The sequence below is a fragment of the Rhinoderma darwinii genome, chromosome 2, assembly GCF_050947455.1.
Source record: "Rhinoderma darwinii isolate aRhiDar2 chromosome 2, aRhiDar2.hap1, whole genome shotgun sequence".
Classification (NCBI taxonomy): Eukaryota; Metazoa; Chordata; class Amphibia; order Anura; family Rhinodermatidae; genus Rhinoderma; species Rhinoderma darwinii.
In genome coordinates this window covers 467,936,625-467,949,777 of record NC_134688.1, presented here as the reverse complement: position 1 = coordinate 467,949,777, position 13,153 = coordinate 467,936,625, and the positions used below count along the sequence as shown (strand labels likewise).

The window sequence follows — 13,153 nt, the reverse complement described above, 5'->3', positions numbered from 1 at the left end:
CTGCATATGGGGACTTCCTGCAAATCTGGCAACAGACCTGGTCCTCTATTTTGCTGGCGGTAGATCGCATGAAGCGTAAGGCAGATACCAAAAGAAGAGAGCCGCCTCAGTATCTTCCTGGGACTAAAGTCTGGCTGTCCTCTCAAAACATTTGCTTGAGGGTGCCTTCATACAAGTTTGCTCCCAGGTTCCTTGGTCCCTTCGAGATCCTGCAACAAATTAACCCTGTTTCCTATAAGCTGCGGCTGCCCCTACCCTCAGAATCCCTAACTCCTTCCAGGTGTCCCTCCTGAAACCAGTGGTCCTGAACCGCTACAGCAAGACCTCTAGTTCCACAGTTGCTTCCAGCGGTCCTTCTGATGTATTCGAGGTAAAGGAGATCCTGGACCGCAAGAGGGTAGGAGGAAGGACTTTCTATCTGGTGGACTGGAGAGGGTTTGGTCCTGAGGAGAGGTCCTGGGAGCCAGAAGAGAACCTCAGTGCTCCTGCTCTTATTAAAAAGTTCCTCTCTCACTCTGGTCCCAAGAAGAGGGGGTGTAAGAGGGGGAATACTGTAGCGCCCATGGCCGCGGGCCGTCGGGTTCACTCACCTCCCGACGCCCGCAGCCATGGATCTGTGAGCGCTGGCCTCCGTCTCCCTCCTAGGAGATGCCAGCGCTCACTTCCGCTCCGTCCGGCCGGGTCCCGTAGGGTGCGCGCGCACGCTCGCGCCCGCTCTTAAAGGGCCAGCGCGCGCACATGAAAACAATGATCATTAACCCACATGATTTCCTGCTCTATAAGAATGCCCCAGCCCTTCTGATCCTTGCCTGAGCGTTGTTAGGGTATGTGCACACACACTAATTACGTCCGTAATTGACGGACGTATTTCGGCCGGAAGACCCGGCCTAGCATTATGTACGATGCTAGGAGTCCCTGCCTCTCTGCAGGACGACTGTCCCGTACTGAAAACATGATTACAGTACGGGACAGTTGTCCTGCAGCGAGGCAGGGACTCCTAGCATCGTACATAAGTATGATGCTAGGAGCCCGGCTCCCTGCACTGTGTTCGGTCCACTACTTGCGGCCGAAATACGTCCGTCAATCACGGACGTAATTAGCGTGTGTGCACATACCCTTAGTCTTTCCCTGTCTGTCTCGCAAATGGTCCCTTAGTGTCTCCCGTTCCAGCTGTTACCCGTGCCCTGTTACCGTTCCTGTATTCCGCATTGTTCCTGTGCCTACCCGTGTTCAAGTGTCATCTGCCACGTCAAGTGCCATCTGCCACGTCAAGTGCCATCTGCCTCGTCAAGTGTCATCAGCCACGTCAAGTGCCATCTGCCACGTCAAGTGCCATCTGCCACGTCAAGTGTCTTCTGCCACGTCAAGTGCCATCTGCTCATCGGATACTGCCCGCCACGTCTGGCGCCGCTTTCCGCACCTGCCTCCATCCGTGCTGAAGCCACAGTCACCGTCCGGACTATTTCAGGTACCTAAGCATTACTGTCTGCCTTCTTACTTTCACATAGACTGTGACCTGGTCAGCTGCCTCCCCGCTACGGCGGAGCGGCCTAGTGGGTCCACAAACCCAGTGTCCGTGACACAGGGAGCAGGGTGTGGTAATATCTACAGGGAGCAGTGCGTGGTAATATCTACAGGGGGCAGTGCGTGTGGTAATATCTACCGGGGGCAGTGTGTGGTGATATATACAGGGAGCAGTGTGTGGTAATATCTACAGGGGGCAGTGCGTGTGGTAATATCTACAGGGAGCAGTGTGTGGTAATATCTACAGGGAGCAGTGTGTGGTAATATCTACAGGGAGCAGTGTGTGGTGATATCTACAGGGGGCAGTGTGTGTGGTAATATCTACAGGGAGCAGCGTGTGGTAATATCTACAGGGAGCAGTGTGGTAATATACAGGGAGCAGTGTGTTGTAATATCTACAGGGAGCAGTGCGTGTGGCGATATCCACAGGGAGGCAGCGTGTGGCGATATCCACAGGGAGCAGCGTGTGGCGATATCCACAGGGAGCAGCGTGTGGCGATATCCACAGGGAGCAGTGTGTGGCGATATCCACAGGGAGCAGCGTGTGGCGATATCCACAGGGAGCAGCGTGTAGAGTTATCCACAGGGAGCAGCGTGTGGCGATATCCACAGGGAGCAGCGTGTGGCGATATCCACAGGGAGCAGCGTGGCGATATTCACAGGGAGCAGCGTGTGGCGGTATTCACAGGGAGCAGTGCGTGTGGCGATATTCACAGGGAGCAGCGTGTGGCGGTATCCACAGGGAGCAGCGTGTGGCGGTATCCACAGTGAGCAGCGTGTGGCGATATCCACAGTGAGCAGCGTGTGGCGATATCCACAGGGAGCAGCGTGTGGCGATATCCACAGGGAGCAGCGTGTGGCGATATCCACAGGGAGAAGCGCGTGGTAATATCTACAGGGAGCAGCGCGTGGTAATATCTACAGGGAGCAGTGTGTGGTAATATCTATAGGGAGCAGTGTGTGGTAATATCTACAGGGAGCAGTGTGTGGTAATATCTACAGGGAGCAGTGTGTGTGGTACTATCTACAGGGAGCAGCGTGTGGTAATATCTACAGGGAGCAGTGTGGTAATATACAGGGAGCAGTGTGTTGTAATATCTACAGGGAGCAGTGCGTGTGGCGATATCCACAGGGAGGCAGCGTGTGACGATATCCACAGGGAGGCAGCGTGTGGCGATATCCACAGGGAGCAGCGTGTGGCGATATCCACAGGGAGCAGCGTGTGGCGATATCCACAGGGAGCAGCGTGTGGCGATATCCACAGGGAGCAGCTTGTAGCGTTATCCACAGGGAGCAGCGTGTGGCGATATCCACAGGGAGCAGCGTGGCGATATTCACAGGGAGCAGCGTGTGGCGGTATCCACAGGGAGCAGCGTGTGGCGGTATCCACAGTGAGCAGCGTGTGGCGATATCCACAGGGAGCAGCGTGTGGCGATATCCACAGGGAGCAGCGTGTGGCGATATCCACAGGGAGCAGCGTGTGGTGATATTCACAGGGAGCAGCGTGTGGGGATATCCACAGGGAGCAGCGTGTGGTGATATTCACAGGGAGCAGCGTGTGGTGATATCCACAGTGAGCAGTGTGGTGATATCTACAGGGGGCTATGTGTGGTAATATCCACAGGGAGCAGTGTGTGGTAATTTCTACAGGGAGCAGTGTGTGGTAATATCCACAGGGAGCAGTGTGTGGTAATATCCACAGGGAGCAGTGTGTGTGTGGTAATATCTACAGGGAGCAGTGTTTGTGGCTGTAATGTCCATGGCTGCGGGCTGTCAGCTCCAACCTCCCCGACAGCCGCGAGTCGGCAAGCGCTGGCCCGTCTCCTCAGGAGACGCCAGCGCTCGCGTCCACTCACCTCAGCCCTATCCCGTAGGGTGCGCGCGCACGCTCGTGCTCGCTCTTAAAGGGGCAGTGCGCACACCGGACCTCGTTGATGAACTTTGACCCGTGAGTACCCTGGACTATAAGAGGGGTCCAGACCCTAGTTCTATGCCTGAGCGTTGTTGTGTTCCCTAGTTTGTCTATGTGATGGCCTCCTAGTGTGTTTCCTGGTCCAGTCCCTGTCCCTATACCTGTTTACAGTTCCTGTTCCTAGCAATCCATACATCCCTGGTCTAGCACTGAGCTGTGCCAAAGTCGTGCTGTGTTGCTTTCACGTCTGACCTGCTCCACCTCGCCTGACGTCCGCCTGCTACCTAGTCCCAGCTGAGCCTGCTCTGCTGCTGTCTGAGCTGCCACAGGTACCTATAGACTCTCACCTGCTCCCTGTTGGCCAGCTGCCTTACCGCCAAGGCGGTACGGCCCAGTGGGTCCACAGACCCTTCGTGACAGTACTCTCAGGCCATGGACCCCGCTGGTCGATTCAAGACTATGACGACGTAACAGGAGATGCGAGCGAATATGCAGGACCAACTCCTCCAAGCGTTAAACATTGTTGCACGTCAGCAGGAGGCACAAGCTGCCGTTCCTCCTACTACACCTCATGGCAATGTTGATCCTCAGACTACACCTCTTGGCAGTATTGACCCACGTGTTTCTTTTCCTCTTCCTGACCGATATGATGGAGAAGCAAGTACCTATTTTCTTAATCAATGTCAGATCCACTTCAGCCTGTATGCTAGGACATTTTCGTCTGATGGTGCCAGGGTTGCTTTTATCATCTCTCTCCTCACTGGCGAGGCTCTTGCATGGGCGAACCCTATCTGTGAGAGACAAGGACCAGAGACCTGTGACTTCCCTGCCTTCCTCCAGACTTTTCGCATGGTGTTTGAAGAGCCTGGACGGGTCTCACCTGCAGCAGCTTCTTTGATTAACCTGCGCCAAGGAGACATCTCCGTGAGTGAGTACGCCATCCACTTCCGCACCCTGGCGGGAGAGCTGTTATGGAACAATGAGGCCCTGGTGGCTGCATTCTGGCACGGACTATCTTCCAGAATTAAAGACGAACTTGCCGCCCGGGATCTTCCATCTACCCTGGATGACCTCATCCTTCTGTTTGCCCGGATTGATATACGGATCCGTGAACGCCTCCAAGAGGTTCAACGGGAGAGAGCCCTTCCTAGTCTGGTCCCTACTTTGCAGCAACCCCGGCTGTCCTCAGATGTCGATCCTCCTAAGAAGTCGGTAATAACGGACCAGTGTAAGTTATCTACCCAAGAGAGACAACGCAGACGCACATCTGGACTCTGTCCTTATTGCGGTCTCGATGGCCATCTTGTGCGCCTGTGCCCCCAAAGATCCCAAAACCTAGGGTTGCTTGGAGTGACGACCTTGGGTAAAGATGGACTTCCGTCTAAATTGTCCATACCTGTGACCATAGTGTCCGACGAGAAAACGCATCAGGTCTCTGCGTATCTGGACTCTGAATCCGCTGCTAATTTCATCCGCAGAGATCTGGTGGACCTTCTGCAATTGCCCACCACCCCTCTGGAGAGCCCGTTGACAGTTGCCTCAGTGAATGGACAACCTCTGGCAGACCCAGTTATAGCTGTGACCAAGCCACTGAGGCTCCAAGTGGGAGCCCTTTACTCTGAACTTGTCATTCTATGTCCTGCCCAAAGCTGTTAACCCTGTTTTGCTGGGCCTGCCTTGGCTCCGACTGCATGCCCCAGTTCTGGACAGGTTCTCCAGTGGGGCCCTTAGTTTCAAGGTTGATGCCTGGTGCGGATTAGTTCGGCTCAGCCTTCGCTGCCTCGGTCATTGACAGGATTTCCAGGTCATTATGCTGCCTTTTCGGATGTCTTCAGCAAGAGGGAGGCGGAGACATTGTCGCCACATCGGGCGTATGACTGCCTTATTGAACTGATTCCTGGTGCATCCCTTCCCCGTGGTAGGGTAGATCCTCTCTCCTTGCCAGAGACTCTGTCCATGTCCTCCTATGTGAAAGAGAACTTAGAAAGAGGCTTCATACAAAAGTCTTCCTCCCCGGCAGGAGCCAGGTTCTTCTTCGTCAAAAAGAAAGATGGCTCTCTTTGTCCTTGCATCGACTACCGTGGTCTCAACCAGATCACGGTGAAGAATAAATATCCGTTGCCACTTATCTCCGAACTTTTGATCGTATACGTGGTGCAAATTTTTTTTCTAAACTAGACCTGCGTGGGGCTTACAACCTAGTCCGGATTCACCAGGGTGAATGGAAGACTGCATTTAACACCCGTGATGGACACTATGAATATCTAGTAATGCCCTTCGGCCTGTGTAATGCTCCCGCGGTTTTCCAGGAGTTTGTGAATGACATTTTCCGTGACCTCCTCTATGTTTGTGTTGTAGTCTACCTTGATGATATCTTGATTTTCTCCCCAGATCCTATGACGCACCAGAGACATGTACGTCAGGTTCTGCTACGGTTAAGGGAGAATCGTCTGTACGCTAAGTTGGAGAAGTGCGTATTTGACAAGGATGCTCTACCCTTCCTGGGCTACATCGTCTCGAGATGGATCCTGAAAAGGTAAAGTCTGTCCTGCAATGGCCACACCCTCAAGGCTTGAGGGCCATACAGCGCTTTTTGGGATTTGCTAATTTTTACAGGCAGTTTATTCCGAACTTCTCACTAACTTCTCCTATCTCTAACCTTACTAAGAAGGGTATGAACGCCAAGGTGTGGACACCCGAGGCAGAGTCTGCATTCAATAGCCTGAAGAGTGCCTTCACGTCAGCCTCTATCCTCCATCATCTGGATGTCTCTCTGCAGTTCTCGTTGGAGGTGGACGCATCCTCTGTCGGTGTTGGTGCACTCCTGTTCCAGAGAGGTCCCAAGGGCAAGTCAAGGGTATGTGGATACGTTTCCAAGCTCTTCTCTTCCGCAGAACGCAACTACTTGATTGGGGATCGGGAGTTACTGGCCATCAAATTGGCTCTGGAGGAGTGGAGACATCTACTAGAGGGCGCAGCTCATCCGATCTTGATTTTTACAGACCACAAGAATCTGACCTACCTCCAGACGACCCAATGGCTGAACCCTCATTAGGCCAGGTGGTCACTGTTCTTTGCAAGGTTCCAGTTTGAGCTTCATTATCGCCCGGCCGACAAGAATGTGAGGGCCGATGCCTTGTCCAGGTCTTTCGAGACAGAAGACACCATAGAGAGTCCACAGAACATTATTGATCCATCTTGCATTGTCTCGGTCAATCCCCTTGAAATTGGGGACATTCCTCCAGGGAGGACTTTTGTGCGCCTGGCTGATCGTGGAAGAATCCTCCGCTGGGGACACTCCTGTAGATTGGCAGGTCACGCAGGGTTATGTAAGACCCGGGATTTGATTGCTGGTCATTTCTGGTGGCCTACACTGCCCAAGGATATTGTGGACTTCGTTTCTTCCTGTGCTGTATGTGCAGCCAACAAGGCCACCCACTCCAGACCTGCTGGTCTGCTCCAGCCATTGCCTGTGCCCAATGCTCCCTGGCAGCATATAGCTATGGACTTCATCACGGACCTGCCACTCTCTTCTGGATGCAGTGCTGTCTGGGTGGTGGTGGACCGATTTTCGAAGATGGCCCACTTCGTTCCTCTGACCGGTCTTTCTTCTGCTCCTTAGTTGGCCAAGTTATTTATCCAACACATGTTCCGCCTGCACGGCTTGCCGCAGGATATTGTGTCTGATCGGGGGTTCAGTTTACTTCGAGGTTCTGGAGAGCCCTCTGCGGACTTCTTGGTGTGAAGTTGGACTTTTCCTCTGCCTACCATCCTCAGTCTAATAGTCAGGTTGAGAGGATCAACCAGATCTTGGAGAACTACCTACGCCACTTCATCGGCAAGCAGCATGATGACTGAGTGCAGCTGCTCTCATGGGCGAGTTCTCCTACAATAATCACACCAGCGAGTCTACTAGGAATACACCGTTCTGCGTTGTCTACGGCCAGCACTCACAAATTCCTCTCCCGGTGCCTGATACTTCCGAGGTACCCGCAGCGGACTCCACGTTTAGAGACTTTTTGCAGATCTGGCAGCAGACTCGATCCTCCATCCTGATGGCAGTGGACCGCATGAAACAAAAGGCTGACACAAGGAGCAGAGAGCCTCCTCGGTTTCTTCCCGACACTAAGGTCTGGTTGTCGTCCAGGAATATCCGACTGAGGGTGCCGTCATGTAAATTTGCCCCCAGGTTCCTCGGACCATTCGAGTTCCTGCAGCAGATCAACCCTGTTGCCTACAAGCTTCGGCTGCCTCCTATCCTCAGGATTCCCAACTCCTGCCATGTCTCCCTTCTAAAACCAGTGATCCTGAACCGCTATTCCAAGACTCCAAGCCCTGCGTTTGCCTCCAGCGGCCCTTCGGACATCTTTGAGGTCAAGGAGATCTTGGACACCAAGAGAGTGAGAGGATAGACTTTTTATTTGGTGGATTGGAGGGGGTTTGGCCCTGAAGAGAGGTCCTGGGAGCCAGAGGAGAATCTCAATGCCCCTACACTTCTGAAGTTCCTCTCTCGCTCTGGTCCCAAGAAGAGGGGGCGTAAGAGGGGGGATACTGTAATGTCCGTGGCTGCGGGCTGTCAGCTCCAACCTCCCCGACAGTCGCAGCCACGAGTCGGCAAGCGCTGGCCCCAGCCTCCTCCTCAGGAGACGCCAGCGCTCGCGTCCACTCACCTCAGCCGGATCCGTAGGGTGCTGCCCCTTTAAGAGCGGGCTCGAGCGTGTGACCCGTGAGTACCCTGGACTATAAGAGGGGTCCAGCCCCCTAGTTCTATGCCTGAGCGTTGTTGTGTTCCCTAGTTTGTCTATGTGATGGCCTCCTAGTGTGTTTCCTGTTCCAGTGCCTGTCCCTATACCTGTTTACAGTTCCTGTTCCTAGCAATCCATACATCCCTGGTCTAGCACTGAGCTGTGCCAAAGTCGTGCTGTGTTGCTTCCACGTCTGACCTGCCCCACCTCGCCTGATTGCTACCTATTCCCAGCTGAGCCTGCCCTGCTGCTTTCTGAGCTGCCACAGGTACCTATAGACTCTCACCTGCTCCGTTGGTCAGCTGCCTTACCGCCAAGGCGGTACAGCCCAATGGGTCCACAGACCCCTCGTGACAGTGCCACTATATACAGGGAGCAGCATGTGGTAATATCTACAGGGGGCAGTGTGTGTGGTAATATCTACAGGGGGCAGTGTGTGTGGTAATATCTACAGGGGGCAGTGTGTGTGGTAATATCCACAGGGAGCAGTGTGTGTGTGGTAATATCTACAGGGGGCAGTGTGTGTGGTAATATCTACAGGGGGCAGTGTGTGTGGTAATATCCACAGGGAGCAGTGTGTGTGTGGTAATATCTACAGGGGGCAGTGTGTGTGGTAATATCTACAGGGGGCAGTGTGTGTGGTAATATCTACAGGGAGCAGTGTGTGTGGTAATATCTACAGGGGACAGTGTGGAGCACCATCTACAAGGGGCACTGAGTGCGGCACGATCTTCGCTTGTTTTTAGGCTACCAGTAGCGGAAAAGCACATATCTCCTAGCCCAGTTGATAAAGTGAGACATCACCTGCCTGTAAACAACCAGATAACCAGGGACATACCGGCCACCATAGTAGTCGTCAGCCAAACTAGTGCAGACATTTTTGTTACTTTAGGGCCTGTTCACATCAGCGTTGGCTTTCCGTTTCGGGGTTCCATCGGGTGAACCCCGCAACAGAAAGTCAAACTGAAACCACAGCTTCCTTTTCAGTGACCATTGATATCAATGGTGACGGAAACATCGCTAATGATTTCCGTTCATCACCATTCCGGCAGGTTTTCGTTTTTCCGACGGAATCAATAGCGCAGTCGACTCCGCTATTGATTCCGTCGTTAAAACGGAAACCTCCGACGGAACGGAAAGCCAACGCTGATGTGAACAGGCCCTTATTTGTATGCATAAATTCGGGAAAGCCACGCCCCCATACAACACACCCACCAAAGACACCACACCTTAAGCGTCACTGGAAAAAAATTACAAACATTGCCAACTATGCCCCCACCGATCTAACAATTATCACCGATCCAGTGGATAAACGTTTTAGGCTGGAATACCCCTTTAAATCACCTAGTATTGCAAAAGAGGATGTGCTAGTCAGGTGTCAAAGATAACCCTTGAAGGAGCTAGAATGGAGGCCATAATGGTTGTCACCCAGCATAACTAGCCACGTGTGTGGTTTAGGACTCATGGAAAGCTGGGTGACAACTCCTAAGGGCCATATAAAGGCTGAATAACGTTTTTAAATCACCGATTTCCTTTCTATCATGTAATCCCATCTCATCACGTGCTCCTCGTAACTAATCACTCATTACTATCTGTATGATAAAGGAGCCAGGTGCGCATAGGCTGCAAAAACTACACTTCCCGGCAGGCCCTGCGCTCTTAGAGTGCTGCTTCCGGTCCTGCGTGATTTCCGGAACGGATCGGAACCCGGAGTTCGGATTCTGTTCCCACCTACCCGCGGGTTCCCCCGGAGCAGGTACCGGGAGCAGGTGGGTGGATGGGATGACGGAAGAAAGGAAAAGCTGCAAGCCTGGCCGGGGTGCATGTGCTGGGGTACGGGGGAAGCAAGCCGGATGGAGGCCGGAGTCTGTGCTCCCCCCGCTCCAGCTGCCAGGCCGCCTGTTCTTTGTTGCAGCAGCCGGAGGGGGCGGCCTCCCCGCAGCTCCGGGATCACAGGCAAAACCCGGCTGTGCCGGCCGATCCCGGAACACTGTCACCTGCATATACCCCCGGGCCCAGCCCCCCACGACCGCTAGATATATACATGTCTTCAGTTTACGGCAATATATATTATATACGTGTATACTGGGGCGGTAATATCTGATAATGTCATAATTATCTATATATCACGATAATCCATTAAATATCACGATAATAAACGCTATACGCTTATTTATTTCAATATTGAGAAGTTTTGCAACTTTCTAATATACTTTATGCTTGCATTTCGCACTATTTTCAAGATCTCTGCTTGCTGTCAGTGAACTGGAACATTATAACCCAAAGACTGAAAACCTGCATAGACCTAATACTCCTCACAGCTGAGGTGTAGTTCCTATTGGATCTAAACCTGCTGATACTTTTTACCTGCACTGATACATTGTAACAACCAGGAGAGGACATGAGAGATTTGTGCTGCTGATGGATTTTGCGCTCCGACAATTGTCCTATAAATGTAGCAAACCCTCAGCTGTAAGAAGTATAAGATCAGGATGGTTTTCAGCCTAGGGATGCAAACAAAAATGCTCTTATTCACTACCAGCAAGCAGAGGTATTCTTGTGAATTGGGCTGTGCTGCAGTTTACCCTGTCCCCTCCTCTGCTGCAATTGTTTTTTTTTATGATGCATTGTGATTGGCTTCCAGGGAGGGGTGGGTGTTTGCCTGGGTGACCGTGTGACAAGGAAATCCGCCTCATGACTGCTAATATGGCTGACAATGGTTGCGGTCAGACAGCTACTTCCTTCGGTCAGTTGATTACTCATTAGCATCATCATGTCTTCTCTTTCCAGGTGTGCACAATGGCACAAGAAGGAATGGAGGGGTCGGTGTTTATATGTAAGTGTCCTCATCTATTGTCTTATTTTTTCAAACGGGCTAAGCGTTTCCTTGTGGGGTTCCCCACACGGTCCCTCCAATCCTGGGAGCTTCCTGAACACTGATGCAGTTAGTGCCCCCTAGTGGCTGTGGTATGTCTTCATATAGTGGCAGCTGCAGGCAGACAGAATTTTGTAATTTAACTGCAGCAGGTTTGGAGCTCTGTATCCGAAAAATGGATTTTCTTCTACTGCTGCAAAGCATCATGGTCTTTATCTAAATCAATTGAGACCCCAGTGTGACCCTTGAAGTTACATGTTCCTCGTTTGCAGGGTGTGAAGATTGTGGCCAGTACCACGACTCGGAGTGTCCGGAGCTCGGCCCGGTGGTCACAGTCCAGGACTCCTTTGTGTTGAGCAGAGCAAGGTGAGCATTCTGGTCATTTACTGCAGACAGCGGGATTTTACTTTGGCCGAGAGCCACCTCGCAATCGTGGCCGTGGCCCTTTTAATGCCATGTGGTGCCTCTCAGCCAATCATATGGCTCTAGGGTTCAGGACATTGTTCATTCCCTATAGATGCTCTGACCTACGGCCGGGCGATTATGACCCAAAGCAAAATCACGATTAATTGAACATGTAACCTCGATTGCGATGAATAAATAATTTTTAGGTCACACCCCTTTTTGCATACCACGCCCCCTATTCGCATGCTATGCCATTGAATTAATATTTTTCCCCTGAGCCTGCTGTGTATATAATCTGCCCCTGTGCAGTATAATGCCCCCATAGCTGCCCCCACACAGTATAATGCCCCCACATAGCTGCCCCACACAGTATAATGCCCCCACACAGTATAATGGCCCCACACAGTATAATGCCCCCACATAGCTGCCCCCACACAGTATAATGCCCCCACATAGCTGCCCCACACAGTATAATGCCCCCACACAGTATAATGGCCCCACACAGTATAATGCCCCCACACAGTATATTGCCCCCACACAGTATAATGCCCCCCATAGCTGCCCCACACAGTATAATGCCCTCACACAGTATAATGCCCCCTCATAGCTGCCCCACACAGTATAATGCCCCATACAGCGCCTAATAAAATACGTACCGGGACTCGCCTAAACCCCATTCCAATGCTCCTCTGGTCTGTGGGCTTTGGCGCATTCAGCTGCTGCCCTCCAATCCGTGCTACTTTTATAAGGTAGAGCAGTTACCCCTAGCAACCAGTCAGATACGTCTTGCAAAGAAGACTGGATTCTGGTTGCTATGAGAAATGCCTACACTTAGGCTGGGTTCACACGACCTATTTTCAGACGTAAACGAGGCGTATTATGCCTCGTTTTACGTCTGAAAATAGGGCTACAATACGTCGGCAAACATCTGCCCATTCATTTGAATGGGTTTGCCGACGTACTGTGCCGACGACCTGTCATTTACGCGTCGTCGTTTGACAGCTGTCAAACGACGACGCGTAAAAATACAGCCTCGTCAAAAGAAGTGCAGGACACTTCTTTGGACGTTTTTGGAGCCGTTTTCTCAGACTCCAATGAAAACAGCTCCAAAAACGGACGTAAAAAACGCCGCGAAAACGGCGTGAAAAACGCCGCGAAAAATGCGAGTTGCTCAAAAAACGTCTGAAAAGCAGGGTCTGTTTTCCCTTGAAAACAGCTCTGTATTTTCAGACGTTTTTGGTCACTACGTGTGCACATACCCTTATATTAACCCCTAATTTCGGGGGCGTTTACGCCTCAAAAACGCCTGAAAAAACAGAAGCTGAACGCCTACAAACATCTGCCCATTGAATTCAATGGGAAAAACAGCGTTTAGTTCATACGGGGCGTCTTTTTACGCTGCTGGTTTTTTTAAAAAACGGAGCGTAAAAAGACGCTCCGTAGAAATAAGTACCATGTCACTTCTTGAGGCGTTTTTTGGAGCGGATTTTCCATTGAACACGATGAAAAACGCCTCAAAAGAAGCTCCAAATTAAAAGAAGCTTCATTTTCAGCTTCAAAAACGCCTGAAAATCAGAGGCTCTGAAAACCGCTCCGCAATTTTCACCCGTTTTTTGTTAAGCGTGTGAACATATCCTTATCGATATTTGGCGTTCTAGTCAGTAGGTAGGGAGAATGTAGGTGGTCTTTAGA

At 51.7% G+C, this 13,153-nt stretch overlaps 1 protein-coding gene across 4 annotated transcripts in view; it reads left to right on the top strand.

The window, feature by feature from the left end:
• Positions 1–9,867: 9,867 nt before the first annotated feature.
• The window catches only part of PRDM15 (PR/SET domain 15), a 55,556-nt gene continuing 52,270 nt past the window's right edge, over positions 9,868–13,153 (top strand). For 3 of the 4 annotated variants that reach the window (XM_075854632.1, XM_075854631.1, XM_075854629.1), the window contains exons 1-3: positions 9,868–9,950; positions 10,972–11,017; positions 11,329–11,422. In XM_075854632.1, the coding sequence (XP_075710747.1) occupies positions 10,981–11,017; positions 11,329–11,422 (131 nt within the window). In that variant the 5' untranslated portion in view covers positions 9,868–9,950; positions 10,972–10,980. The remainder of the gene's footprint in view (positions 9,951–10,971; positions 11,018–11,328; positions 11,423–13,153) is intronic. The other variant, XM_075854630.1, reaches the window with a different exon arrangement.